This window comes from Vulpes vulpes, chromosome 16 (genome assembly GCF_048418805.1).
Source record: "Vulpes vulpes isolate BD-2025 chromosome 16, VulVul3, whole genome shotgun sequence".
Lineage (NCBI taxonomy): Eukaryota > Metazoa > Chordata > Mammalia > Carnivora > Canidae > Vulpes > Vulpes vulpes.
In genome coordinates this window covers 56,423,962-56,451,813 of record NC_132795.1, presented here as the reverse complement: position 1 = coordinate 56,451,813, position 27,852 = coordinate 56,423,962, and the positions used below count along the sequence as shown (strand labels likewise).

The following is a 27,852-nucleotide window of genomic DNA, read 5'->3' as shown; positions in this document are numbered from 1 at the left end:
TTCATGTCCCTTATTTTTACTTTCCGTTCACTTTTACACACATGATCTATATCACCACTATTTTATGTTTTCTGAAACTCAAAATTCCTGGAGCACAGTTATTTCTTTCTTGGAACATGGTTCGAACTATTTTTATGTTTAGAAAAATGGTTTTCTTTGTTTAGAGCTTTCCTTAAGCTTTCCAACTAGATCCAAGTTGAAATTGGCCTTGGAAAGCTGACCCCAAGTCTAGGGGTCATAAGATAAGAAGAAACAGGGGCACCTAAGGTGGCTAAGTTGGTTAAATGTCCAACTCTTGATTTCCGCTCAGGTCATGATCTCAGGGCTGTGAGATTGACCCTTGCCTCAGGTTCCGTGCTCAGCCTGGAGTCTGCTTGAGATTCTCTCTCTCTTTCTCCCTGCCTCTCACCTTGCTCTCACTCTCTCTCAAATAAATAAATAAATAAATAAAATCTAAAAAAAAAAAAAAAAAAGTAGGAAGAAACAGCTGTTCTGGGTGAGTTAAGATGTTTAGGAGCCTACACAGTTGGCATACATAGCTTCCCCCAAGGAACGGGTTACCTGTCTGTAAAGATGACTCAGATTATTCTCAAAGGAATCAGTAACAGCTTCTAAGGAAGTCATTTTGTTTCTATTCTAGAGGCCAGGGCTTGGTCCAGTTGTTCTTATCCAACACAAAGATTCACTGAGGTATATGTAAGGGAAAGAGCCCACTGTTATGGGTTAAATGTTGTCTCCCCAAATTTGTATGTTGAAGCCTTGATCCCCAATGTGATGGTGTTTGGAGGTGAGGCCTTTGAAGAATAATTAAATTTAGATGAATCTTGAGGGTAGGGTCCCCATGATGGGACTGATGTCCTTACAAGAAGAGGAAGTGCAGTCTATTAGCCCTGTGAGGTTATGAGAAGGTAGCAAAAAGGTGTCCATCTGCAAGCCAGAAAGAGAGCTCTCCCCAGGAACTGAAGCTGTCAGCTTTTTGACTTTGGACTTTCCAACCTCTATAAGTATGAAACCTAAATATCTTTTGTTTAAGCTACTTAGTCTATGATATTTTGTTACAGTGTCCTGAGCTAAGACACTTACCAGAGTGAAAAAAAAAATATATATATATACACACATACATATATATACACACAATATATATGTATGCATATTACAAATATATGTTATTATATATTAAATAAACAAACAAACAAATAAATAAATAAATATTTTTTTGAGCCAGGATACAGTGCTATAAAAATAGCTGTTGGAGGGGTGCCTGGGTGGCTCAGTTGGTTGAGGTCTGACTTCAGCTCAGGTCATGATCCCAGAGTCCTAGGATGGAGCCCTGCATTGTGCAGAGAGTCTGCTTCTCCTTCTCCCTTTGCTTCTCCCCCCACTCACGCTCTCTTTGTCTCTCAGATAAATGAAAAAAATCTTTAAAATAAAAGAAAGATTCTTTCTCTCCCTTCCCTCTGCACCTCCCCCTGTATAGAAAAAAACAAAAGCAGAAACAAAAACAGTAGCTGGAGTTAGTAAAAATCCTAACTCTAACCATGTTTTTGACCAGAAGATTTTCAAGTAGGTTATTTAACCTTTCTAAACCTTGTTTCTTTAAATATGTAGAATGAGTATAAAGTTGAAATCTTATACAATTGTAAGCATTAAAATGCAAACATTCTTGGCACGTAGTAGGCATACACTAAAGGATGCTTTTGTCTATGAGAAACAGAATGCCTACCCAAAAGTGGCTTATATTTGAGGTTTAGGACCTTATAAAATGAGTAGTCTGAAGGTAGGTCGTTTCAGGGTGATTAATTCAGGGTTCAGTGATGTTAAGGCTCTAGGTCTGCTTTTCTGCAACTTTCTTGGCTTCTCCCACCTCCACGATCACTGGATGGGTTTCATGGCTGCAAGCATCATATCTTCCCATCAAATCCTCCCAAAGCAAGTAGATTTTCTCGTCCCACATTATGTGTCTTTTAAAAATCAGGCAGGACAAGGGCGCCTGGGTGGCTCAGTCAATTGGGCGTCTGACTCTTGGTTTTGGCTCAGCTCATGATCTCAAAGGTTGTGGGATTGAGCCTCCAGTCAGGCTCTGTGCTCCAAGATTGGGGGGAGTCAGCTTGAAGATTCTCTCCTTCTGCCCCTGCCCCTACTCATGCACGTGAATGTGTATGTGCATGCTTGCACTCTCTCTCTCTAAAATAAATAAATCTTTAAAAAAAGAATCTGAAAAAAATAAAAATAAAAAATAAAAAATAAAAAAATCTGGCAGCACAGTCTTTCCCTGAGAACTTCCTTTACTTTTCCGTGACCAGAACTGGGTGATGTGGTCACTTCTAAACCAATAACTAGGGACAGCTGGGTGACTCAGTGGTTGAGCATCTGCCTTTGGTTCAGGGTGTGATCCTGGGGTCCTGGGATCAAGTCCCACATCAGGCTCCCTGCAGGGAGTTTGCTTCTCCGTCTGCCTGTGTCTCTGACTCTCTCTGTGTGTCTCTCATGAATAAATAAATAAAATCTTAAAAAATAAATAAACCAATAACTGGCAAATGGGGGTGGATTAGACCAATTGCAGGGCTCATTCTCTGGAGCTGGCCCACTTGTCCTGAGCTCCTCCAGCCATACCCATTCTAAACAAAATCAGGAAGCTGCTAGCAAGGAAGGAATGAGGGAAAGGCTACTGGGTAGGTAGCTAATAATTACATTATTTAATAATTATAATAATACATATTAATTATATAATAAATCATATAAATTATAATTTATATAATAAAATGCTGGAAATTTTTAGAAAACAGTAAAATAAAGTACACCTAGCTTCAGCAAATGAGGGGTTCAGACAGCTCAGTGATTCTGGTGATGCAGAGATCAGGAGAGAGAAAAGCCAGAGGCAGAACTTATGGAAATGTTGTGTGGTGGAGACTGTTGTCTTCTGGAGTAACAGAATTTCAAGTTGAGTCTAGGCTCTTTAGCTAAAGACTGTATCTCCCAGCCTCCCTTGTGGTTTCCCCTAGCTGTGTAACTAGGTTGTGAGAATGGAAGTCATTTGTTCAACTTCCAGGCTGTTCTTTTAAAGTCAGGGCCAGCAAACTTTTTTAAAGGTCCAGATGATAAATACCTTAAGCTTTGCAGGGCCTAAAGTCTCTGCTGTAACTACTCAGCTCTGTTGTTGTTAAGTGCAAAAGCAGAAATAGACAATGCATAGATGAATAGACATGTCTGTGTCTCAATAAAACTTTATTTACACAGATAGGCAGAAGGCCAGATTTGGCCCGTGGGTAGTAGTTTACTAAATTCTGCTCTAAAAGGATGGAGCAGGGATGCCTGGGTGGCTCAACCGTTGAGCGTCTGCCTAGGGCAGCCCAGGGCATGATCCTGGAGTCCCGGAATCGACCCACTGTCAGGTTCCCTGCAGGGAGCCTGCTTCTCTCTCTGCCTGTGTCTCTGCCTCTCTTTCTGTGTCTCTCATGAATAAATAAATAAAATCCTAAAAAAAAAAAAAAAAAAAAAAGATGGGGCATGCCATCCTTTTCTCCTGACTAGAAGGTGGGTGAATTAGCTGGAACCGGAGTAACTACTTTGGACCACAGGCTTTAAGTCATGTGTTGAAAATGGTGGAGAGGGGGATCCCTGGGTGGCGCAGCAGTTTAGCGCCTGCCTTTGGCCCAGGGCGCGATCCTGGAGACCCGGGATCGAATCCCACATCGGGCTCCCGGTGCATGGAGCCTGCTTCTCCCTCTGCCTATGTCTCTGCCTCTGCCTCTCCTTCTCTCTCTGTGTGACTATCGTAAATAAATAAAAATTAAAAAAAAAAAAGAAAATGGTGGAGAAAAAAAGTAGGAGTTGGAGTCCCTGACCCTGCAGAGCCACATATCTTCTCTGCACTGTTCATGCCGACTGTCACTTGGGGAGGACTAAACATAGCTTATTTATATCACTTGAATTTTGGGCCATGCAGTGGCCACCATAGCTATCTTACTCCATAGAACCTGAGAGATGTAAATTGTGCAACTATTTCAGGTATCACTAAGGAATAAAAACACTTCTGTGCCCATTATTAAGCTTTGTTTCTCAACTCCAGATCCACTCTTACATGTGTTTTGTGATGACAGCACTAGAAACCTGTGAACCATGGTGCCTCTGCCTGCTGGCCAGCTTCTGCTGCTAAGGATCATTTGAAGGAGACTAGAAGGCAGGAAGATGGAGAAGGACTTGTTCCTACCTATTTACTTCCCATTCTTTTTTTTTTTTTTAATTACTTTATTTTAGAGACAAGGTGCATGAGTGGGGGGAAGGGCAGATGGGGAAGGGAGGCAGACTCTTCTGAGCGAGGAGCCCCGAGGCAATGCAGGGCTTGATCTTCCCACCCAGAGATCATGACCTGAGCCTAAACCAAAAGTCAGACGCTCAACTGACCGAGCCACCCAGATGCCCCTTGCTTCCCATTCTTACCACTGTTCAGAGCGCTTGACCCCCACCCAGGCAGCAGCCATCACCTCCAGCCTCTGGTTTTCTTCAGGACCTCAGAACCAGATTCATCGTACCCCTCCACTAGGTAAGCAGCGCCTCCTTTTCAGAGGTTTGAGTCCCAGCTACTCCCAACAGTTAGCACATCCCAAGGAAGTGGTGGTGCTGGTTTTACACTTAGTATTCCTGAGTTATCTCTGCATTCCCTTTGCCTTTTCGGTCTTCAGTGCCTGTATAACAAATTCTCTATATTAATTTTCCTCACTTGAAATGTGTTGTGTGGCTCCTGTTTTTCTGATTGAACCAATCATAATAAAACTGTCAGTTATTACACTAAACACAATGTTTCTCATTAGAGTTCTTATTCTACGCTTATTGGAAGAGCTCTTTTTGATTGAATTTTTAAAATTTTCTTTATTTATTGAGGATTTTGTTTATTTGGCAGAGAGAGAGAGAGAGAGCACAAGCAGGGGAAGTAGCAGGCAGAGGGAGAAGCAGGCCACCAGCTAAGCAGGGAGCCTGATGTAGGACTAATCCCAGGACTCTGGGATCATACCTGAGCCGAAGGCAGATGCTGGACTGACTGAGCCACCCAGGTGGCCTGATTGAATTTTAAAAAATATTTATTTTAGAAAGAGGATAGAGAGAGAGAGAAAGAGAGAATGTGCGTGCATGTGGTTGCACAAGGGGGGAGGGGGAGAGGGAGAGAGTTTTAAGTAGACTCCTCACTGAGTGCAGAGCCCCACTCAGGGCTTGATCTTATGACCCTGAGATCATGACCTGAGCCAAAACCAAGACTCCAAGGCTTAACTGACTGCACCTCCTATGTGCCCCCAACTGATTGATTTTTTAAAGATTTTATTTTTAAGTAATCTCTATACCCAATGTGGAGCTCAGATTTATAATCCTGAGATCAAGAGTCACATGCTCTACTGACTGATCCAGCCAGATGCCCTTCTTTTTGACTTATCTAAAGAAAACTTAATATATGTCTTGTGCCTATATAAAAAAGAAAACACTAGTGAATATGTTTGGTAAGAAATTTCTAAACTTCACACATTCAGAATCCAGTTCTTCTGAATAATTCTTGATTCATTAACATCGATATCCATATTTTCTCCTAAAAAATACCATCCTCTGTGCCAAAAAGAGGGTTGGTGATATAATAGTTCTCTTGAGTGTTCCATTATTGACTCCAGAGTTTTCCCCAGTTATTGATATTACTTCTAAAAGTTTTGATGTTAGCATTTTCTTCATCTTACTGAAGTGTCAATAGTAGGTTTTTAGCAATAACCAGAATTTGTGTTCTAGCATTAAATAGACCCTAAATGGTGTATTGACCAAATACATTGATTGAATGAGGGCTGAGGCTGTTCAGCCTTCCTCTAGCAATAACAACAACATCATCACTGCCACCTGATTGGCTATGATTGTAAAACCCATTCCTAGTTTGAGAGTTGATTCTAGTGTGAAAAAGGCATATTTTACAGTCCAAGAACTGCAGTAACATTGGTGGTTCTCATGTGTTTTTTTCCAACTTCAAACAATTAAATCTGACATTATCTACCTGAAGGTAGTGTGGGACCCCACAGGTGAACGACTTAGTCCTATAATCCCAGCCCCCACCCCTTCAGACGCCAATCACAAGTCCAGGTTATCATCTGTGCTTTTGACAACTGGCTATAAATTGTAAGTTCCCATAATTCCCGTCCTTGGTTTCAGTTAATTTGCTAGAATAGCTCACTCAACTCAGGGAAACATTTCCTTACATTTACCAGTTCATTATAAAGGATTTTGTAAAGGATACAGATGAACGACTAGATGAAGAGGGACATAGGGCGAGGTATATGGGAAAAGGCACAGAGTTTCCATGCTCTCTGGATTGCCACTCTTCCCATATGTCTCCATGTGTTCACCAACCAGGAAACTCATTGCATCTCTTTGTTCAAGAGGTGTGTGTGTTTTTTTTTTATTTTTATTTTTATTTTATTTTATTTTTTTTTAAATTTTTATTTACTTATGATAGTCACAGAGAGAGAGAGAGAGAGGCAGAGACACAGGCAGAGGGAGAAGCAGGCTCCATGCACCGGGAGCCCGATGTGGGATTCGATCCCGGGTCTCCAGGATCGCGCCCTGGGCCAAAGGCAGGCGCCAAACTGCTGCGCCACCCAGGGATCCCTGTTTTTTTTTTTTTAATTTAAGATTTTATTTATTTGAGATAGAGAATGCAACCGGTGGGGTGGGGTGTGTGGGGGGGCAGTAGGAGAGGGAGAAGCAGACTCTCTGCTGAGCAAGGAGCCCGATGTGAGGTGGGGGCTCCATTCCAGGACCTCCAGGACTATCACCTGAGGTGGAGGAAGATGCTTAACTGATGAGCCACCCAGGTGTCCCTGTTCAAGAGTTTTGATAGAAATTTCTCTTCTTTTTTTTTTTTAAAGGCAATCCTTTTTTTTTTTTTTAAAGATTTTATTTATTTATTCATGGGAGACACACAGAGAGAGGCAGAGACACAGGCAGAGAGAGAAGCAGGCTCCATGCAGGGAGCCTGATATGGGACTCGATCCCGAGACTCCAGGATCACGCCCTAGATGAAAGGCAGGCACTAAACCGCTGAGCCACCCAGGGATCTCCTTGATAGAACTTTCAATACAAAGATATGATTGATGAGAAATCACTGGCTCACAGAGATCCTTTGGTGACTCCTTTGAGAAGCAACTCAAACCTGCTCATGGAAAGGGTCTTGTTAGCTCATACAACTGGCATGCTCAGGATGCAGCCAGCTGGCTTGGGCACAGGAGGATCAGGGCCCCGATAACAGGAGCTGCAGGGCTCCGAGGGCTTTTCTTCACATGTTTTGGTTTTCTCAGCATGTTGGTTTCATTCTCTATGTGGTGGGAAAGATGGTCATCACCAGTCACAAGAAGTCTGACTCTGGGTGCACAGTCTGAGAACAGGAAAGTAACTCTCCCTCTCAGTGTCCCGGCGTCAAGTCCCAGGCAAGGCTCTGATTGGCCCTGTGTGGGTCCCTTGTCCAGCCGTGGCTTATTCTCTGATTGTCCAGTCTGCATGATGGGGTCTACCCTAGGGTGGGTGGTCCCAGAGCACTGGGTGGATGCCGAGTGGGTTCTCCCGGGGAAGGCGTGCAGATCACAAACATACTTGTATTAAGGAGCTTTTGCTTCAGGTCCAATAACAATCCTTCCATTTGCCATATGACTCCTTGATCTGTTTGTGTCTGACAAAGTTGGGGAGTCTTTGATGCTGGAGGACGGTCCCTTGATCAAAACCAGTTGTGTTGGGCCAGTTGAGGTGAAAATCCCTTTCAAGGGCAGAGTGTTTGATCTCAGTGAAATACTGGTTTGTCTTGTTGACATGCACACACGTGTACAGGACTTGGCAGGCTACTTGTGTTTGTCCTGAGGCAAAGGTGGACATCAGACTCCAGAGTTTTCCACTTTATTTCAGGCAACTTCCTAACAGCTGCTGAGTCTCCATGCGCTCCCTTCTTTTAACTTGCTCATGCTTCTCTTTCCTTCATTCTTCTTTTTTTCATTAAATAAATTTTTAGAAAGTATTGATTAATGGATTGATGGATCAATTGAAGTACTCTCTACATACAACGTGGGGCTTAAACTCAACCCCGAGATCAACAGTCACTTGCTTTTCCAACTGAGCCAGTCAGGCGCCCCTCACTTTTCTTTATAACTGATCCCTCAGTGTATGTACACTAAATGGCACAATACCACAGCTATATTTTACCAAGAATTTTTCCACGAGTGTGCTTTGCAATTACCTTTGTGATACACTTATTAGCAATTGTCAGCACAGGGGCACCAGAGTGGCTCAGTCAGTTAAATGTCGGACTCTTGATTTCGGCTCAGGTCATGATTTTTGTGCTGGGTGTGGAGCCTGTTTAAAATTCTACCTCTCCCTCTGCTCCTACCCTCTGTAAAAAAGCAAAAACAGAAACAAGAAACAATGCTAATGCAGATAGTGGACCTGCCTTTACAGGTGTACCTTCACTGCAGCCACCTTCTAGCCTCTCCATGGTGTCTGTCCGTGTTATCTACTGCTGTGTAACAAGCCACCCCAAAACTTAGTGGCTTAGGACAATAATCATTTTCCTTAGAAATATGAAATGTGGGCGTGGCGTGGCAGGGATAGCTCATCTCTGCTCCACATGGGCACTCAGCTGGGACTGGCGGAGCTCTTTCCAAGATGGCACATCCACGTGGCTACAAGTTGGTCTGGGCTATTAGCTGGAAGCTCAGCCAGATGCCTTACTTCTTCTCTACATGGGCCTTTCTCAGTGTGGTGGCTGGGTTCCCTGAGAAGTAGTGGAAGCTGCCAGTCTTCTAGGGCCTGTGATGAAAGGTATAGGGAATAGTCCCAGGAGACACCTTAGTTCAAGAGGAGGGGACATAGATCTCACATCTTGACAGGAATTGTCAACATTTTTGACCATCTTTAATGTATTTCATAGTGCTTCATAGTGCAGGCTTCTGGACTCTTCTTTTCCTGGTAGACTTATTTAAAACTTAAACAGGGGGATCCCTGGGTGGCTCAACAGTTTAGCGCCTGCCTTTGGCACAGGGCATGATCCTGGAGACCCGGGATCAAGTCCCACATCAGGCTCCCTGCATGGAGCCTGCTTCTCCCTCTGCATGTGTCTCTGCCTCTCTCTCTGTGTCTCTCATGAATAAATAAAATCTTAAAAAAAAAAAAACCCAAAACTTAAACATAGGGGCACCTGGGTGGCTCAGTGGTTGAGTCTCTGCCTTTGGCTCAGGTCATGATCCCGGGGTCCTGGGATTGAGTTCCGCATCAGGCTTCCTGGGAGGAGCCTGCTTCTCCCTTGGCCTGTGTCTCTGTCTCTCTCTCTGTGTCTCTCACAAATAAATAAAGCTTAAAAAAAATAAAACTTAGACATAGCTGGTGTTAAGGGGGCTCATCGCATACATTTTCGTAGTTGCTTTATTTCTAAACTACAATGACGGATTATAATACACTGTGAACATTTTATGATAGATTGTTGCATTGTCTTTTTTTTTTTCTGGTGGTGAGACTTTTCTGCATCTAATTGATTTACAATGATTTTGAATGACTTGAGAGATTGGGCTGAGACAGTAATATCTCAAAAAGAATAAAAAAAAAACCAAACAAACAGGTGACAGACTTTTGAAACATTTTGCAATGAGCAGGAAACTTGGGGCTTTCTCCAGAAGTGCCGGCAAATCGGTTTTACTTCTGCAGAATTGAGAAAGGAGCGAGACAGGATATTCTGCTGGTCTTTTTTTCCGTGCTTAAATACATCTGCTATTTTTTATTTCAGGATTGATGGATTCGTCGCATGATGTACTTGGATTAAATACTTGGGCTAAGCCTCTCGTATATTTGCCCATCAGCTTCACTTGGTGGCAGATTTACATTCCGTCTGGATGCCAGATTGAATTAAATGCTTCTTTAAAGCCTGCAGCCTGACAAAAACCTTTCCCCAGTCAGCATTTTTACTGTATTAAAAAAATTAGCATCTGCAGGGAAATGATGCAGCCTACAGTTTCTTTTCTAGGGAAGAATCCAATTTAGCTTTTGGGGGATGATGTTGTAATTGGTCAGAGAACTGAGGATCCTAAATGAGGCTGGAGCCTGGAGGAGGTGGTTGCTTCACACTCCAGAGCTTTCCTCGTCCCATCTGAGTCATCCTGCCCCACCTGAATCACAGGAGATCTGGTTGACGTTGTGGATGAACACTCTTTGAGGGTAACTTTTGGCGTAATCAGCATTTCAACACTTCCCTGCCACCCTGTGGGACCACACACACTTTATTTACTGTTTCTTAGGTTTGAGAATTGCTTAGTCCCTTAATTTCTTGTTAGCCAGTGTTCAAGAGAAAGAAACTCATAGGTGACATGGCTGCTTTAATGATTTAATATTTAGATAATGGCTGGAAGGAAGTGGATTCTGAAAGCACCTGGCCACTGACCTGCTGTGTAATTGTGTTCAGCATAAGAATGGGGAATAGGGTAGGAATGGGGGATAGGATTATCTATCTTTTAGGGTTGTGGTGACAAATTAATGCAGGTGGCTCTTCAGTGCATATATTAGTTGTCTATTGCTGTGTAATGAAACACCCCCCTCTGCACCCCAAAAACTTAGCAGCTTAAAACAACACACATTATTTCAAAGTTCTGTGCGGCAGGAATCAGGGAGAGGCTGAGCTGGGTGGTCCTGGCTCGGGGGTCTCTCATGAGGCTGTGTTCAAGGTGGTGGCCAGCACTGTGGTCATCTACAGGCTGGGTGGGAGTAGGATCTGTTTCTAGGCTTATGCACACGGCTCTTGGCAGGCCTTAGCTCTTTGCCACATGGACCTAACCATACCTGGATGCCTGGATGCCTTTGCAACATGACCCAAGCAAGTGATGGGGGCGGGGGGAGGGGGGAGACAGTGTCTTGGTGGGTGAATGCTAGTTTTTTTTATGACCTAATTTTGGGGGACACCTGGGTGGCTCAGTGGTTGAATATCTGCCTCTGGCTCAGGTCGTGATCCCAGGGTCCTGGGATCGAGTCCCGAATTGGGCTCCCCATGGGGAGCCTGCTTCTCCCTCTGCTATGCCTCTTTCTCTGTGTCTCTCATGAATAAATAAAATCTTAAAAAAAAAAAATCCCTTCTCTAGAGGGCGTGTATCTTCCCCCTCAACACTGGGTGCGTCTTCCCAGCCTGGGAGGACAAAACCATGGGCATGACCAGGACTGGGGCAAACCATATTTCTTGGAGCTCCCTGCTCCTCTTGCCCCTAGCAATTTAAAATCCCAAAAGGAGATGATTTTTTTTAAAAATAAGTATTTATTTCACTATAGAGTGTAACCACAAATTTTGACAAAAGAAGAAAAAGGAAAGAAAAATGCCTCCATAAATCTAATACAACTACTGTTGACATTTTCTGGTATGTCCTTTCCAGAGTCTCCCCCGCCTGTGGCTTTCTAGTTTTATAGTAATAAGTAGCTCACAACTATAATCTCATAGCTTGCTTTTCACTTGACTTTGTCACACATGTAGCTTTGTGGCATGGTCTTTCACCATCTCTGAGTTTTTGAGAGCTGTGTTGTATTTTCTTAGGTGACTGTCCCATAATTTGCTCATTCTTTTTTTTTTTTTCTCACTAACCCCATTCAGTTATGTATTAAAGATATTATTTTTTATGTGTTATTATGTTGTCACTATTTTTACCCATGCTATTTGCCTTTTAATTTTTATCTTTTTCTTTAAATGGTCACATTAGTCACATCACTTAAGTATAGGGGGTGGTGCAAGGGCACCTGCCTGGCTTGGTCAGTGGAGAGCATGACACTTGATCTTGTGGTTGGGAGTTCCAGGCCCACATTGGGTGTAAAGAGTACTTAAAAAGAAAGATATTTCACCTGAAACTAATACTGCACTGTATGTTAACTGGAATTTAAATAAAAATGTAAAAAAATTAAGTATGGGCTGGAACCGTTAAGCCTTCTCCTTTGGTGAATTATCCCATTGCTTCTGAAGTTGGACAGTCCTTTATTATAACACCCTGTCACTTCTGGTTTCTAAATGGCTTTTAAAAACTGCTCTGGAATTAATTTTGAAGTGCGGTATGAAATAGGGATGCAAAATGAGGTTTATTTTCTTTTCCAAATTGCTGCCCGGTTGTACAAGGAGAACCAGGGAAGGCATCTCTGATCAGCTGAACCATGGAACCATGTCTAAGGAAATACAAAGAAGGCTGGCTGAAATGTTGGTACAATTAACCACATGGCAGATGATGGGAGAAGCAGCAGATGTCACATAGTTGGGCATTCGTGAATTATTTGTTGCAGGACCTCCAACTTTGATTGGCACAGGGCGCTCAGCCGCCTTCAGTGGCTGGGAGGTGTGATGTGCGTAGCACAGGGCTTGACATTATGGGAACAGTCCTAGTGAAGAGATTTGTTTTGAAAAAGGTCTTGGGAAAGGAAGGGTGGGGTGCTGAAGGGGCCTGAATCTGGTTTGTGTATCATCTTTATGAATATGGTGAATCCAGCTTTCTGGATTTAGGGAGACATCTTTACATGTTTTGGCCCTGGGGAAACTATGCCAAGTACTGTTACAGGGTAAGCACCTCTGGACAGGCTCAGGCTGCCGAGCGTCACTGCTACAACTGCACGCGGCTGGAGGGAGAGGTGTTTGCACATAGGTCGTGGGCCCCGGTGGTTGAGGCCAGGAGGAAGAGGACGTTTCTAGAAACGTGGATCCAGAGAGATGCATCCCTTGAATTCTGAGTGGATACAGGGCCCCGCAGAACCGGTGAGAAAGCGATCATCAGTTATTTCACGTATGAATGCTTTCCGCAGCCTACTCCTAAATGGGTCAAGAGTGCCTGATGGGAGTGTGTAGGAAGGCAGCAGAGTCCTGGCAAGGGAGAGAGCGAGAAGGGCTGGAGTAACCAGGAAATGCAGTTAGAAACGCCTCCTTGCCCACGCTGAGCCGGACTCTGTACAAACAGCCAGCGAACCACCTCGGAAAGGATCCTCACTGAAGGACGGCATGGTGACAGTGTTACAAAACTTGCTCGGGCAGACCAGGGTCACAGCGTTGTGCAGGAAGCCGGAGGGCAGGGGCAGGGCAAGGTGCCCAGTAGGAGAGAGAAGACGCAGATGTTGAAGATCGAAGCCAGGGAGTGCAGTTGTGGGGCGGGTGCCCCTCGGCGCTGCTGCTGAGGCAGAAACCTTAGATAAGGCGGCCTTGTGGGAGCCGTCCTATTTCTGTCTGGTGACAGCAGCCAGGCCTGTGATGATAAGTGGGGCTGCCCCCACCTTCATGGCTTCTGGAAACAGAGGTGGGGGCGGGGAAAGGCAGACTGGTCAGGTGAGCAGAGTGGCACAGGCCTCGGGGCTGTGGGATGGGGCTAGGGATGCCTGGCCGGACCCCGGGAGTCGCCTAACTTCTCTGAGCTGATGTCTTCATCAGGGGTGACAGTCCCACCCACCCCAGGTGATGGAGGATATTAGAACTTCTGTTTGAAGTGCCTGCCACAAACCCTTGTGAAGATGAGGACAGCTCCACCTGTGCCATGGCCCACAGGCAGGCGGGATCCTGGTTCATCTGAAGAGTGGACCAGAAGGAAATGGGACTGTTGGGCACATGATGGGGACAGAACCGAGCCAGGGTGAGAGCCGGGTGCTCAGTGACAGTTTACTTGCAGACAAGCCTGGCTTGTGGAAGGTGGCTCTACCTGGCAGGTGATGCCCTTCCCTGGACCCCGCCTCCTAGGCACTGAAGGACCGGACCAAAGGGGAGACCACTGCTCAGCCACCCCTCCACCTCGACACGCTCTCCGTGTGGTCTGGTCGCTGTGAAGACCTGAATGGTCTTTGGCAACCACGTGTCGGTGGGACAGAGGGGCTGGCTGTGGGCCTGGGTGGGAGTAGCATGGCTGTCAGAGCTCCTCCTTGTTGCCGTCGAGGGGCTGGACCGGAAGCCCTGGGGCTGGGGAGCTACCCACTGGCCGCTGGCCCCCATCCTCCCGGGGCCTGCCCACGGTGGCATAGTCCCGCAGGAGCCCGCTCTCTATTCCGTGCCGCCGGAGGCTCTCGGTACCCATGAGCCCCTGCATTCTCAGGTACCCTTGCTGGCAGAAGGGTGGCAGCTTCTGGTGTGTTAGGGCAAACAGGAAGCAGGATTCTACACAAAAGCAAAAGGAGATAAAAGACTAAGATAAAGAGGTATGGGGAGAGGTGCAGGAGGTGTGGGTGCTGTTGTCCCGGGGCCTCACCCAGTGCCCTCCACCCCTTGAGCTGGGGAGCTGACTTCTGTAGGTATCTCATCTCTGACCTGATCAGCCACGGATCCCGACCCTCCCCGAAGTCCCAAGAATAGGAGGCTGCCCTGACATTCTGGAAGGACGAGGCTCCAAATGGAAAGCAAATCACAGAAATGACTCAGCTCCCAGAGATCAGGGCCCAACAGGCTGCTCTGCAGGAAACCGGCACCGGCTGGGAGCTCAGCCACTCAGGAGCAAACCCTCAGCCTCTTCTTCTGGAAGCTGGCCTGGCTGGGCCGGGAGCTTGGGGCTCAGTGGTATTCTGAGCTCAGAGCTGCCTGCAAGGAATTATTCCCTCAGCGATCTCTGGGTTGCAAATACTGCGTGTAAAGTGTTGTTGTGAGCACAGTGGGGCATGGAAAGAGAAAACGTGTGAGCCCTGGTCTGTGCCATGGTGGGAAGCTGGTGCAGGGGTCCAGGCAGCTCTACTGGGAAACAGCTGTGGATGTTTATCATTCAGACACATGAAGAAACCACCAGGGAAGCTAGAAGTAGTTCCTTCTGGGACTGAGGGCGGAAGTGAGAAACAGTCTTTTAGCTGAGTGCTTATATAACTTTTGACTTCAACAACAGAAAAGATGAAACAGTCTTCTTGGGGATTTAGAGACAGGATGGGAAGGAGCGAACGTCCAAAAATTATTCTGAGTCGTTTCTCTCAAAAGCACCTTACAAAGGATGTTGTGAGGCTCACATGGGTGAACAGGCGCAGAAAGCCACACAAATGGTACTTCTGACTTTCTGACCTCTGGCACCGACGGCCCTCGGCAGAACAGGCAAGAACAGTCCTCTCTGAGCAGGGAGGACTACAGATGCAGGGGGAAGATGGGAGGGCAAGTACCACCTTCTGATGACCTATGTTGCCCCTTTTGCAGGGGCCGGGGGCAGAGGAGCCCTGCAGAATCCAGGGCCAGAGCTAGCTGCTGCATGTCAGCTAAAGGGGTAGAGAAAAGCCCACTCTCTGCCAGCTGGCCCCAAGTTGGGAGAATTCTTCCAAGCTGGACACAGTGATGCTCAGAGGTTTGTAGTGTTGAGCAATATCTAGGGAGCGGGAGCCAGGAGGCTCAAGGGCCTGGATGATGCAGCCAGAACCCAGGGCAGGATACGCCCCTGACCAGCGCTGCTTTGTGTGCTCCTGACACCTTGAGAAACAGGCAGAGGTTTTTTGTTTGTTTGTTTACAGGGGGAGGTTTTGTATGGAGATCTCTAGAGCTGCGTCATGTACCATCCTGGGTGAGCGTGTGGTCACAGCTGACAGTCTGCAGAAAGCCAGCACTTCAGAGCTGCTTAGCCCTGTGCTATGAATCACCTCTAGGTGTATTTAGACTATGGGCCTGCACTACTGTTTTATGCCATCTCTCTTCATGTACACATTTTTTTATTTCAAAGTTGATTGGATCTGAAACAAAGACACTTGCTCTCTGACCTGCAGGCCAGAGACTGACCATCTGTAAGCTGGTCTGATTTGAGTAGTGCCTGATACACAGCTAGTGTTGTATGATAGAGAAGAGTAGGTAACCTAGGCATTCAGGGTGTAAAAAAAAATAAAAGGCTTGTTGGCTTGTTTTAGTTGGTTCTCCCTCTGGATCATCAGATTTCTCTGTCAGCTATTTTCCAGTTCACCAATTCTCTCTCCATCTCTGTCTAATGTGCTACTTTATCTTTGAGGTTCCCCGTCCACATTTTTATTTTATTTTATTTATTTACTTATCTACTTATTTATTTATTTTTTACCTACGCCTTTTTAAAGATTTATTTATTTGAGAGAGAGAGAGTGAGCACGTGAGCAGGGGGAAGGGGCAGAAGGAGAGGGAGAATCTCAAAAAGACTCCCCGCTGAGTGTGGGGCCCCAATGGGGCTTGATCCCAAGGACCCCAAGATCACGACCTGAGCTGAAATCACGAGTTGGATGTTTAACTGACTGAGCTACCCTGGCGCCCCTACGCTGAGTTATTACATTTTTTTTTCATTTTCCAGAAGTTTTATTTGGATCTTTCTGAATACTGCCCCTTCCATGTTTCTGATAACTTTTTTCATTCCTTTACATATTTTAAACTTTGTATCCTCTGTTTGTTACTATTCCAATTCCTGTAGTCTTTTTGGTTTAATAGAGAAGTTTGTTGTTTCTACTGACACTCCCTCATGGCAGTTTGTATCCTTATGTGTTATGTGCTTTTTCCTTGGGGGGTGGGGGTGGTATATGTTCAACTTACTTGGAACTTTATCTGTGGGTGGGAATTTTTTGACCCCTGTTTTGTATGTATGTACATATGTATTTCTTCAGTTTTAAAGTTGGTTTCTTCACAGAAGACTTGCATTTACTTCTGTGGTTTTTGCACCATGATGATAGTATGAGGTTTGGCCCCAAACTCACATGAATGAGGCAGTTAGAAATTCTCAGGAGAGGGATACCTGGGTGGCTCACTGGTTGAGTGTCTGCCTTTAGCTCAGGTCATGATCCCGGGGTCCTGGGATTGAGTCCCACACATCAGGTTCTCTGCAGGGAGCCTGCTTCTCCCTCTGCCTATGTCTCTGCCTTGGTCTCTCATGAATAAATAAAATCTTAAAAAAAAAATTCTCAGGGGAGTTTTCCCCTTTATCTACCCAGGGCCAAAAGGATGAGTCTCCACCATCTTCCTCTTGAGAGTGTTTTGTGTTTTCTAGTTGATCCACTGAGATCCAAGCTTAAGAGAAGGTCTCTAAACAGACCTCCTATCCTGTTCCAGCCTCACCTTCCCACCCCCAAGCGCTGGTCAGTTACCCAGACTCTAGGCTACTGATTTTTGGCAGATATGCCACATCTAGTGGTAGCTTTATGCTTTTCCTAAGAGTTCCCCTTTTCTCCTGCCAATTCTTTAAAAATGACATCCTATTCAGTGACTTCAAGTGTGCGGCACCAGGAAGGGTTTCTGTGAACATCTGATCTACCTTGTGGATAACAGAATTCTTGGTTTTGGGTTTCTAGATATGAATCCTGAAACTCCACAGGGCAGTGGTCTATTTGGTCTTTTATCAATTCCCCTGCACAGTTCCTTGGCCCTTCTAGGAACTTAGGTTACCTGCATAGAAGCTTCGCAAATCAGTGTCCAGACAGTTCTCCAGGAAGCGCCTCAGAGGAAGGATGTGCCCCACTGGGGCGGTCCAGTCGGTCAGGAAATCTTCCACAATGTGGTGGATGGCCGTGGGCCGAGGCAGGGCCCAGTCAGCAGGGCGGAACCTCACCTCCTGCTCTGTGGGGAGGAGATGGGGAGCTGTGTCAGAGCCCCGAGGCTAGGCTTCCCATCCTGGAGCTGACCATGGGATCCCCACACATTCCAGGCACTTCCCTTGCCCCTTTGTGCTCGGCTCTCCTGACACACTCCCTGTGGGCAGTGGCCAGCCTCTTCAAGGGTCATCTCTTGTGTCTATAAGCTTGGCATGAGGAAGAGGCTACATTTGTTCCTTGTGGTATCAGAAAGCAGAACCAAGAGTAATCACTCGCACTTAGTGTTTTTCTAAGATGCATGCGGACTCAGGTGCACTGAGCCCGTCTCAGAACTGCACTTTCTGTGAGGAGACTCAAAGGCCCTGCATCAGAAGGGGTCTGAGAGCTCACCTAGTCCAGTTCCCGATCTGGTGGGGCCTCACTCCTGTGGTGTCCCAGGCACACGGCCACTAAGCCATGACTCGACTACCCTTGTATCGGGAAACTTGGCTTTAGGGGCAACGCATTCCATGTCGGACAGCTTTGACTACTAAGCCTGTGTTCTTGTCACTTCTTCCAGCTGATACTATCTCTGGCTGTTTGTAGAGCATCATCTTCCAAGTGATAGCTCCTCAGTTTCTGAAGCAGGGGATGTGTTCTGTAGGGGGGGTTCACCTGCTGCTAGCTACTCTGGGCCAGGGGCTGGGCTTGTGTGCTGTGCTTCTTTAAAAATAAAAAACAAAAAAAAACCCGAACACCTTTTTTTTTTTTTTTTTTTTAAAGTAAGCTCTATACTCCCTGTGGGGCTTAAACTCACAACCTTGAGATAAGAGTCACATGCCTCACTGACTGAGCCACCTAGATGCCCTGCATTCTGCATTTTTCATCTCATTTATCCTCACACAATCCTATGGTTATTCCCATTTTGCAAGTGAGGAAGCGGAGGCTGAGAGAGATTAAGTAATGGTCCAAGGCCACACAGCACAGCCTGAGGACACCTGAGAAAGCACATCCTGAGGACACTGCCCAGCTCGTGTGCTTTTAGGCTGCATACTCCTGTTAACCACCTCCAGCTTCTATCCTTGTTCCCTTTGGGAGTCAGTCCCCAGGTTCCCTCCCCCTCCATGCCCAGCCTCCTTTGGCGACACACAGCAAGACAGTGTTCCTCTTACTATGTGGCGCCTGGAGGAGGTCACAGCACTGTGCGGCCTGCCCAAGTCACACGGTATGCGCCAGAATCTGGGGACACCGTGTCTTATTCCTAGGCCTTCCGCCCCATTTGGTTTCTGGGTGGTGTCCCCCAGTGTCCTCTGTCAGCTGGGAGAGTTGAGTGAGGGCTTAGTGATGGCAGGTGATAGACCGTGGGGTCCGAGCAGTGCCTGGTCCTAAAGCCCGTGTGCAGGGGACAGCAGAGGCCTGGCTCACCGGTGGGGAGGTGCCGGTAGTAGTAGATGACGGGATGGAGGAAGTTAGACTGCCAGGCGTCTTCTGTGTGCCCCACAGACCGGTCATAAAAGAAGACGTCCTTGTCGGGCCCAGAGAAGTTTCTGCCGTACTCCATGTTGATGACGAAGAGCCCGTGCTGGGCCTTCCTTCCTGTGATGGTCTCCAGCTGTGCCAGCATCTGCATGGGAAACTCCTCCAGGTACTCAAAGGCTGTGGCGTTCCTGGCGATAAGAGCAGTGTGGGAGGGCCAGAGCCTCAGTGCTGCAGCAGAGGAGAGAGGGGCCTGCGTGCACGTGCGTGTGTGTGTGTGTGTGTGTGTGTGTGTGTGTGTGTGTCTCCTGTACAATCCAACAGCATACAAGCTCTGGTCATCCCCACGCATCTCATTTTACAATTACTGTAGCAGCCGAGCCCTGGCTTACACCTGGGACAGACTCCAGAAAACTCTGAGTAACCCGAGATGTACCTGGGGGAAGGAGGACCCAGGCTGAGAGAACTCTTGCAGAAAAGCCCTGGGAGGGGGTGAGTGCCTTGGTGTCTCTGAGGGGGCAGGAAGGTGGCTAGCATGGCCAGAGTGGTCTGGCGGAGAAGCAGGTAGAGGAGGGCTCATGTGTGCAGCGACAGGAACTTTGGGATTCACGTGGCCTGAGAAGGGAAACCCCGGCCCCTGGAGAGTACTGAACAGAAACAAGTGTGTGTGACTTGTGTCTTAGGGGCCCACCAGGCCGCTGTGTTGAGCCGGCCGTGGGGCAGAGGTGGGAGGAAGGTTAGTTCAGGTGAGATGCTGGGGGAGAGGCGGTCAGATTCGTGACACAATTTGAAGGGAGAGCTTACAGGGTTTGTGGAGAGCCTGAACGTGGAGGTCGGGTATGGCAGGAGGAGTCAGGGTGACGGGAAGTCCTGCGCTGCGCACTGGGACTTCCTTGCAGTCCCTGCACTAGGTGCTGGGTCAGGCTGCTCCCCTCTTACTGTGGGACTCCCTCCCCCGCTTCTCACCTGCCACCTGTCCTCTGAGTGCCCTCACCTGCAGCCCTTCTCCCTCCCAGCTCTGCCGGGGGTGATCTGTGATCTGCTACCCATCACTTAACTGATAAGGAGCCAACATGGTCCTGGCCCGAGGGAGTCCCTTTGGGCCACCCTGGTGCTACGCATCATTGCGGTTTACTGCTCACCTGCTCGGTGCCAAATGCTCTACCAATTCCCTTTCCTCCTGCCTGCAAGGTGATGTTATCCCCATTTTGCAGATGAGAGGAAGGCTCAGAGGCAGACTGACTTGCCTCAGGTCACACAGGCAGAGCTCAGATGCACACCCAGGTCTGTCCATCTGCCTGCAGAACTTGTGGCGTTGATGTCATGGGATGTTTTCCTGCAGAGCAGATCCCCCCTGCCCCCCACAGGCTTCACCTTAGGAGGGGGCCACTCCACACGTGGAGCAGGCAGAGAAGAGCTAGGACAGGGTGAACGGTGAGGCTGGGTACTCACTCCTTCAAAAGGATGACGTCGGCCAGCACGCTGAACATCTGGTAGAGCCCAGAAGCCTCGTTCACGCGCCGGACGATGGAGTTGGTCAGCTGTGAGATGGGGTGCTCGGTGGAAGGCCAGGGGACGTGGTGGTGGCGGTGCTCCAGCAGGCGGTGAACAGCACGCACTGGAAAGGCCGGAGGGAGGAACAGCACACCGCACTTGAGATTTGATCTTTCACCACATGGAGGAATGCACGGTCCTCATCGCTTCCTTAGAGCTCAAGACACGCTTGTAAGCATGGCTCCAAGAGGATGCCTTTGGAGCAAGGTCAGCACAGGCTTCCTACCAAGGGCCGGACGGGCCATGGTCCGGGCTTTGCTTCCAGTGTGAAGGCGGCCCTGGACAGGAGCTGCAGGGATGGGCGTGGCCGGTGCAGGCTCCAGGGCCCTGTGAAGTCCCTGCATAAGCCTTCCCGGGTCTGCCAGCACTGGACCCTGCGCCTTCCTCTCACCCTGCTCCCCTTCCACGGCTCCCGTTTCTCTTGCTGGAGACCCTTTCAGTGCCCCCTCCCTTTCACATCTATAACCAAACCATCACTAAATCCTACTGGTGTAAGACCAGAAAAGTGACAGCTGTCTGAAATGACAGAGACATGAACTGCTGCATGTCTGGTGCTGCCGTACACAGTTGGAAATCGGGCCTGCTCTTCCCAAGCAGATCAACACAAGGCCCCAGTCCAAGAGAGGCAAGGACACAGACAGTGCACATGACGGGAGACTCCGCAGGCCAACGGTCCCAGGAGAGCCGATCGGCCCCACCAGACATCTGGCTCTAGAGGAAACAATAGCTAAGCTGAATTCTGCACAGGGGTCGAGGAACAACACAACACAGCTGGTGGGGAAGTGGGAGGTGGGGAGTCGCTGAGAGAGGCTTAAGGCCGAAGCAGAGGAAAGGTAAGATTTTTTTAAAAGGGTGTCTTGGCGGGGACCATGCAGCTGGATGGAAGCCAGAGAGACCCTGAAGACACAGGAATACCAGTCAGGAGAGACGAAGGGGATACGTGTCAGATGGAGGTGGGTGGGCTGACAGAGATATAGCAGGAGGACAGACAGGCTGGGCATCTGGCATGTCCTTCCACACGGTTATGGTCCGTGCTGTCCATATTTTATCTTCTGTTGGCTTTCCTCTGCCTTACTGAAGGCTCCTGGTCTCCCCCGGGACCGGTTTCTCAGGTTTTTTTTTTTTTTTTTGGTTTCTCAGGTTTGACCAGGATGTGCACAGCCACACCAGCCCTCCCGCCGCAGGGTCCTCGCGGGTAGTAGTGGCCACACAGCAGTGGCTCGCTGGACACATAGGGCGGTTTCCTATGTGCTGGAGCACAGTGGACGGCTGTGAGCTTAAAGATCAGCCACCAGTGGATTTAAATGACCCTTCTGCCGTCCCCTGGCTGGGTGACTTTGGGGAAGTTACTTAGGTTCTCTGTGCTCAAGGGACAGACTCTTCCACTTCAGGTTGTGGGGCTGGGTGTGATCTGCAAATATTTTGTTTTACAGACAGCTAACACTCTCTGGTTTCCTTCTCTAATATGCATGGGACGTAAAATATATCGTCTGGAAACCAAACACGGTTATTTTTCCCTGCCAAACTGGAAGGACGGTAAAAGGCAAAGCTCATAGAAGTCCTCAAATTAAATACAGAAAAGCCAAGATGCAGGACGCAGAACCCCTGTGGTGTTTGTGACAAAATTAACAGGCCCGTGGAACACTCGCTACGCACCAGAGCATCCACCCTGCAGCCTGCCTGGAGCACAGAACACTTATACCCTCAGGACTCATGTGATCCAACTGTAGTTTTTATTGGAATTTGTTGATACCCAGAGAATCTGTGCATGGTGTCTTGTAGCTGCAGGGTCCCTGGCTGTTGCCTTAGTTCGTACAACAGCTCCTCGAGGGCGGAGAGTTTATCTTATTTACATCTCTGACATCAGGCTGTCTAAGGGAGGCTTATAGAGGTCACGAAGCCTCGCCTCTCAGACCACCAGCTAGGGAGGAACCCCCACGAGCAATCCTCAAGCTCTGCCTTCTTGCCAATACCTGGTGCTTCACTGGCACAGGGCTGAAGCATGTAACTGGCCACCCCCAGATGTACTTACTTTCACGCCTTACCTGACACTTTTCTAGATCTAGCCTCAGACCACGAAAACCTGTGGCCATCTGTCCCAGACGGGGAATTTAAGGCAATCGACGACCCAACGAACCCTCCCATTAAGACTGCTGCAAATCAGGAGTATGTTTACAAACTCTGGGGATGTTTCTCTCTGTCAGGCTCACCTGTGTATCGGAATCCATGGATGAAGCCCCCGGCAGATTTCCGGTAATCCACAGAGTGGCTGGCGGTGCCCAGGACAAAGAGACCCCGGCTTCCTTTGGATTCATAGCTAGCTTTGACTAGTGGGTACTTCTTGCTGAACTCACCACTGGAGGACAATCTGAGGGACCTATTGGGTGGAAAGGGTGGTTAATAAAAACTGCTGGGGGCACCTGGGTGGCTCAGTGGTTAGTGTCTGCCTTCAGCTCAGGGTGTGATCCCAGGGTCCTGGGATTGAGTCCTGCATCTGGCTCCCCACAGGAAGCCTGCTTCTCCCTCTGCCTGTGTCTCTGCCTCTCTCTCTATGTCTCTCATGAATAAATAAAAATAAAAAAAAATACAAATCACTGCTGTGTATAAATCACTACCTTACACGCTCAGCACTGAGCTAAGTCAACGTGCTTTATATTGCTTATTGTACCGAAATCACACTGGGACCACAGGAGCTGGGTAGGGTGATCTCTGTTTCACAGATGGAATAGCTGAGGCTCAGGCTGAAGATGTGGTGGGTCAGGGACATAACTAGGATTCGAGCCACACGTGAGGCTGGGCTCTGGGCTCCAACCAGGTCCCGTGTGACCCGCTGGGACATGGGTTTGCCTCAGGCTCTCAGTTTCTCCTTGTCTGCCTGTATCCTGGCCAGAGGAGAGTGAGGCACTGGATGGATTTTTTGATACCAAGCCTTGCCAAGGGACTGTGGCAGCAACATCCACAGCAAAGCAGTTGAAAACAATTATAAGCGATGTTGGCAGCAACCATTTTATTAAGTGTATGATACATGCTGACTGCTTTTCTATGTTAATCCTCATAACTGTAGGAAAGAGAAACTATGATCCTCATTTTAGTGATGGACAAAGGGGGCACAGCATGGTTAAGTAGCTTTCCCAGAGCCTGCAGACATGGTCAGTCGAGAATCTTAGACTGACCCCAGTGCCTGTCCCCTTTGCCACTAGGCTACACTGTCTTTTGGCAAGTTCACCTCCTCATTCTGACTGAGCTAACTCTGCCCTCCCTCGGGTGGAAGATCACAACGCAAATGAAGTCCACTGTCCAGGTCCTGCTGCTGCTCCAGGACGGAGGTGCTCAGGGCCACCTGTCCTTGTGAGGACAGAGAGCTCAGGTCCCGGGCAGGACTCTGACAGTGGAGTCCTGAAAGCCCTGCCGTGGGCCCGCTGGATGGTGACTCTCCCCTCCCCACCCCCAGGGAGGTATTAGGAGGGGTTTGCAAAGTGATCTCAGCTCCACCCCAGTTTGAACTCACTTGTTGAAAATGGAGAAGTCGAACTTCCAGCCCAGGCAGCGGATGACCCGGTCATAAGCCACACGCATGGCAAAGTTGTCATTGTCATCCTGGGGGAGGGTGATGGCATCGGCACTCTGGTTGCTTTCCTCCAGGAAGAACTTCAGGGTGATGTGGAACTTGCCCTCGTGGTCCTTTACGACGGCCAGATCCGTCAGGTCGGACTCAAGCAACCCATCCAAGGACTTCAGCTGGTAAGTGTCCAGCAGGCCATTGTTGATGGCCCTGGGGCCCAAGGGAAATGCCAGAAGAGAGAGAGAAAGAAAAAGAGAAAGAGAAAGAGAAAGAGAAAGAGAGAGAGAGAGAGAGAGAGAGAGAGAGAGAGAGAGAGAGAGAGAGAAGTCTGAACAGGGTACCAGGGAGACTCTGAAGAAGGGGTGGTTGTGCCAGTGGGGTCAGGAATGGCTTTGGAGGGGGCTGGCAGGAGAGAATCCCTGAGCAGCCCCTGGCATACCTGAGGTCTCCAACGTAGTGGGTGGCCCAGGATAGCCGGACCCGGGAGCGGCTCAGCATGTGGATGAAGTTGGTGACACCCAAGATGTTCTCTGCCGTCTCAAAGGCAGAGTTCCCACGCCCCAGGATCAGCACATTTTGACCCTCGAAGTCCTTGGGGTCCACGGACACAGACTCATAACCCTCCACATGTTCAGAGCCAGGAAAGTCAACCTGGTTGGGGACCCACAAACCAGTGGCTACCAGAAGCACACTGCGGGGAGGGGACAGAGGGAAGACGGCTTAGTTTCGTAGCTGTAAGACTGTGACATGAAAATCACTCCCTGGACCTGCTGCCTGGCTCACTCACCTCACCCAGACTGCCGGTTCCTAAAAAAAACCACAGAGGAAGGTCCATTCATTCACCTGTTGACTGACTTCTCCCACAGCACCTGAGACACTGCACCCCTGCCCCTGACTGAGCCTGCTCCAGAGGACAGTTTCCCTTACGCCTTAGTGGGATGATGTCAAACACGAGAACTAATCCAGCTCTCTGACCGAGGAGAAGGTGACACATGACAAATCGAATAATTCACCTAATTTTGAACACAGCAGCGAGGCCAAGTATTGCCGTCAGTGGGGAAAATGAAACTTGGTGGTCCATTTTGCCTTTTCTGATGGCCGGGCTGATGCAGGGGACTGCCCAGCAGAAATTCTGCCCCAGGCTCCCTACCAGGTGTTTCAAGCATCATCTCACTGCCTAAAGCAGCCCTGAGCTGGTGTTACTTGGCCTGCTTTATGGGTGAGGAGACACAGGCCCTGCAGGCCCACCGCCTCCAAAGCTCCTGCGACAGCAGAGCCAGAACCTGAAAGCGGATCAGCCTGACTCCCGACTCTTGCACTTCAACTAGTGGGCATTACAGTCCTGTGCAGGGGCAGCCGGGAGCCAGACCCTGCTGCCTGCAGAATGGTCTGATTATGGGTGGTTTTGAAAACAGAACTGTGTGGCGTGTAGAAGACATATGAAGCCCCCGTGGGTCCTTGTTTTTGGACCCTCATCCACCCAGCTCAGATCTGACTCCCCTATGTTGTTGCCGGGCTCTCTAAAATGCTTGCAAGTCCCAAGCCGGCACAGTCCTTCTTTCCCTCGGCTGTCATGAGCTGGGAGCAAGGCTGGGCCTCCCATGAAGGGCATGAGAAGATGAACTCTGGGCACCTGCTTGGAGCCAGGTGCCTGACTAATGGCTAGGAAGGGAGAAGCAGCCATGTGTAACAGAAAGAACAGAGGCTTTGGGGTCAGGAACACATGAGCTCAGATAGCGCCAGTGCCGCTTACTAACTGTGACATAGCATCAGTGACTCAACTTCTCTGAGTCTCAGCTGTTCATCTGTAAAACAAGGATTAGTGACCTTTCCCCAGGGTCCTTGTGAGGCCTGAATCAGGGCAGTAGAATGTGTGGCTCTGAGTTTGGATTGTCTATACAACGTTAAGCTTTCTCCCAAGCCAAACCAAGCTAAAGCTGAATGCTGGCATCACTGCCTGGGGGGCCTCCCACTCTAGCCCAATTCTGAAATCCCACCGAGCCCATCTAACACTTGCAGGACATTTTTCCCAGAATGTCTTTTGAGAAACACTAGGTCTAGGAGATGCTCTTCAGAAAGGGCTCTGTGCGTACATAAGCCACGTGATGTGGAACACCCAATGTTGATGTCACAGTGAACGTGTTATTAAACGCTGACAAATCCTGGAGGAGGAGCTGGGTCGTATTTTCCAAGCACATTTGATCACAATTTTCTTTAGGATGCATTTGGGCAATGATGGCTGAGCTGAATCCTCTCAGCACTGGATTTCAGTGGGAGCAAAGGATAGCAAAAATGACATTCCCTTGGAGCGCCTGGGTGGCTCAGTCGGTTGGGCGGTGGACTCTTCATTTCGGCCCAGGTCATGATCTCAGGGTCATGAGATGGAGCCTGGAGTCTGGCTCGCACTCAGCCCAGAGTCTGCTTGAGAGTCTCTCTCCTCTGCCCTCCCCCCGCTTGCACGCTAGCGTGCCTGTGCTCTCTCTAAATGAATACAATTCTAAAAAAAACCCAAAACCCAAGAAATGGCCTTGTTCTCTCATTTTTTCCACACCTACTGGCTGATCAAGGGGTGCCAGCCGGGGGGCTCTGGGACCGGTTCCTTACCTGCACCGGTGTGCCTGGCCCGTCTGGTCGGTCAGGATGAAGTAGTGGCCATTCCAGGCCTGCCGGTCCTTGTCCAGAGTGACGTGGGCAATGGTGGTGTTGTAGAGCACGCGCAGCCGCAGCCGGTCTGCGAAGTCGCCCAGGTAGCGCACCATGTCGCCCGCGTCGGGGAAGTAGGCGCGGGAGTAGTGTCTGAAGAGCAGCTGCGGGTCGTGGCTGAGCAGAGAGTTCCAGTCGTGGCGCAGGTTGAACTCGGCGTTGGCCTTGCCCGTGTGCCGCTTGTTGATGCTGATGAGCCTGCGGTGGCGCGGGTAGCGCGCGAAGAAGCTGCCGGGCCGCGGGGCGCGCTCGAACACCGCGTAGTCCCTCCCGGCCCGCTGCAAGAAGTAGGCCATCTGCAGCCCCGCGGGCCCGGCGCCCAGCACGCAGTAGTCCCGGTGCGGGGGCGCCGCGGTCCGGGCCGGCCGCAGGCACAGCGCCGGGTGCAGGGCGAAGGTCAGGAGCAGCCCCGGCGGGCCCCACAGCCGGGCCGCGGCCGCGAGGCGCATTCTGCAGCAGCCCGGGACGTGAGGCCTCGCTCGCGGGGTGGCCCCTCGAGGCCCGGGGGGGGGGGGGCAGGGGCTGGCCTGGGCGCTCAGCGCCAGGCGCGGTCGAGCCGGGACCACAAGCCAGGGGCCTCCGAGCTCATCTGCCTGCCTCCTTCCTTTCAAGCTCGAAACTGGGGCTCCCCCGAGGGAATCCGAACGCCTCCATCGCCTCCGGGGCCTCGGTCGCCAGGGGAGCCATCCCCCTACTCATCGCCACGGTGGCACGAGGGTAGGTGTTCCCCCACCCTCCCCCTAGTTTGAGGGGTGCCCAACACCTTTCCCGGGTCCTCGCGGCTCACTCTCGAGGGACAGGTCTCTTCGGCCGGGCTCCAACCCGAAGGAGGTGTGGCCCGCAGGGACCCGCCCCCTGCAGGTGGCCGGCGCGCCCGACCGCTGACCACGTGACGGGGACGGCCCGCACACCTGCCGCCGCGCGCGCTCTCCGGGTGCTCTCCGCGCGCGCGCGCTGTCCTCGCCCGCAGCGCCCGCAGCGCCCGCCTCGCCGCACGGAGCGCGGACCGAGCCGCGCGGGACCCAGCCCGCAGAGGACTGAGGCGGCGCTCCCCGCAGGCGCCGCGGCCGCCCCGCCCCGCCCCTCCCGCG

The 27,852-nt window shown here is 49.5% G+C and overlaps 1 protein-coding gene across 2 annotated transcripts; it reads right to left on the bottom strand.

The window, feature by feature from the left end:
• Positions 1–12,086: 12,086 nt before the first annotated feature.
• On the bottom strand, positions 12,087–27,824 carry FOXRED2 (FAD dependent oxidoreductase domain containing 2). 2 transcript variants are annotated; one of them, XM_026011029.2, is made up of 8 exons: positions 26,663–27,824; positions 24,498–24,749; positions 24,005–24,268; positions 22,707–22,873; positions 20,395–20,560; positions 18,892–19,133; positions 17,342–17,512; positions 12,087–14,146 (listed from the first exon to the last, which is right to left on the bottom strand). In XM_026011029.2, the coding sequence occupies exons 1-8, from the start codon at positions 27,208–27,210 to the stop codon at positions 13,902–13,904; spliced, it is 2,055 nt and encodes a 684-aa protein (XP_025866814.2). In that variant the 5' UTR covers positions 27,211–27,824; the 3' UTR covers positions 12,087–13,901. The 2 variants fall into 2 exon arrangements, with proteins under 2 accessions (XP_025866814.2, XP_072598212.1); XM_072742111.1 differs by having other exon boundaries at positions 12,087–13,289; positions 26,663–27,815.
• Positions 27,825–27,852: the final 28 nt, after the last annotated feature.

What these genes read in the sequence shown, in the direction of transcription:
- FOXRED2 (XM_026011029.2), bottom strand. Translation starts at nt 27,210, where the DNA reads ATGCGCCTCGCGGCCGCGGCCCGGCTGTGGGGCCCGCCGGGGCTGCTC. An exon ending in GGCCAGGCACACCGGTGCAG is followed by an intron (nt 24,750 to 26,662) that starts GTAAGGAACCGG and finishes CCCTCCCCGCAG; the next exon opens with TGTGCTTCTGGTAGCCACTG. An exon ending in TTTGCGAAGCTTCTATGCAG is followed by an intron (nt 14,147 to 17,341) that starts GTAACCTAAGTT and finishes GCTTTTGTGTAG; the next exon opens with AATCCTGCTTCCTGTTTGCC.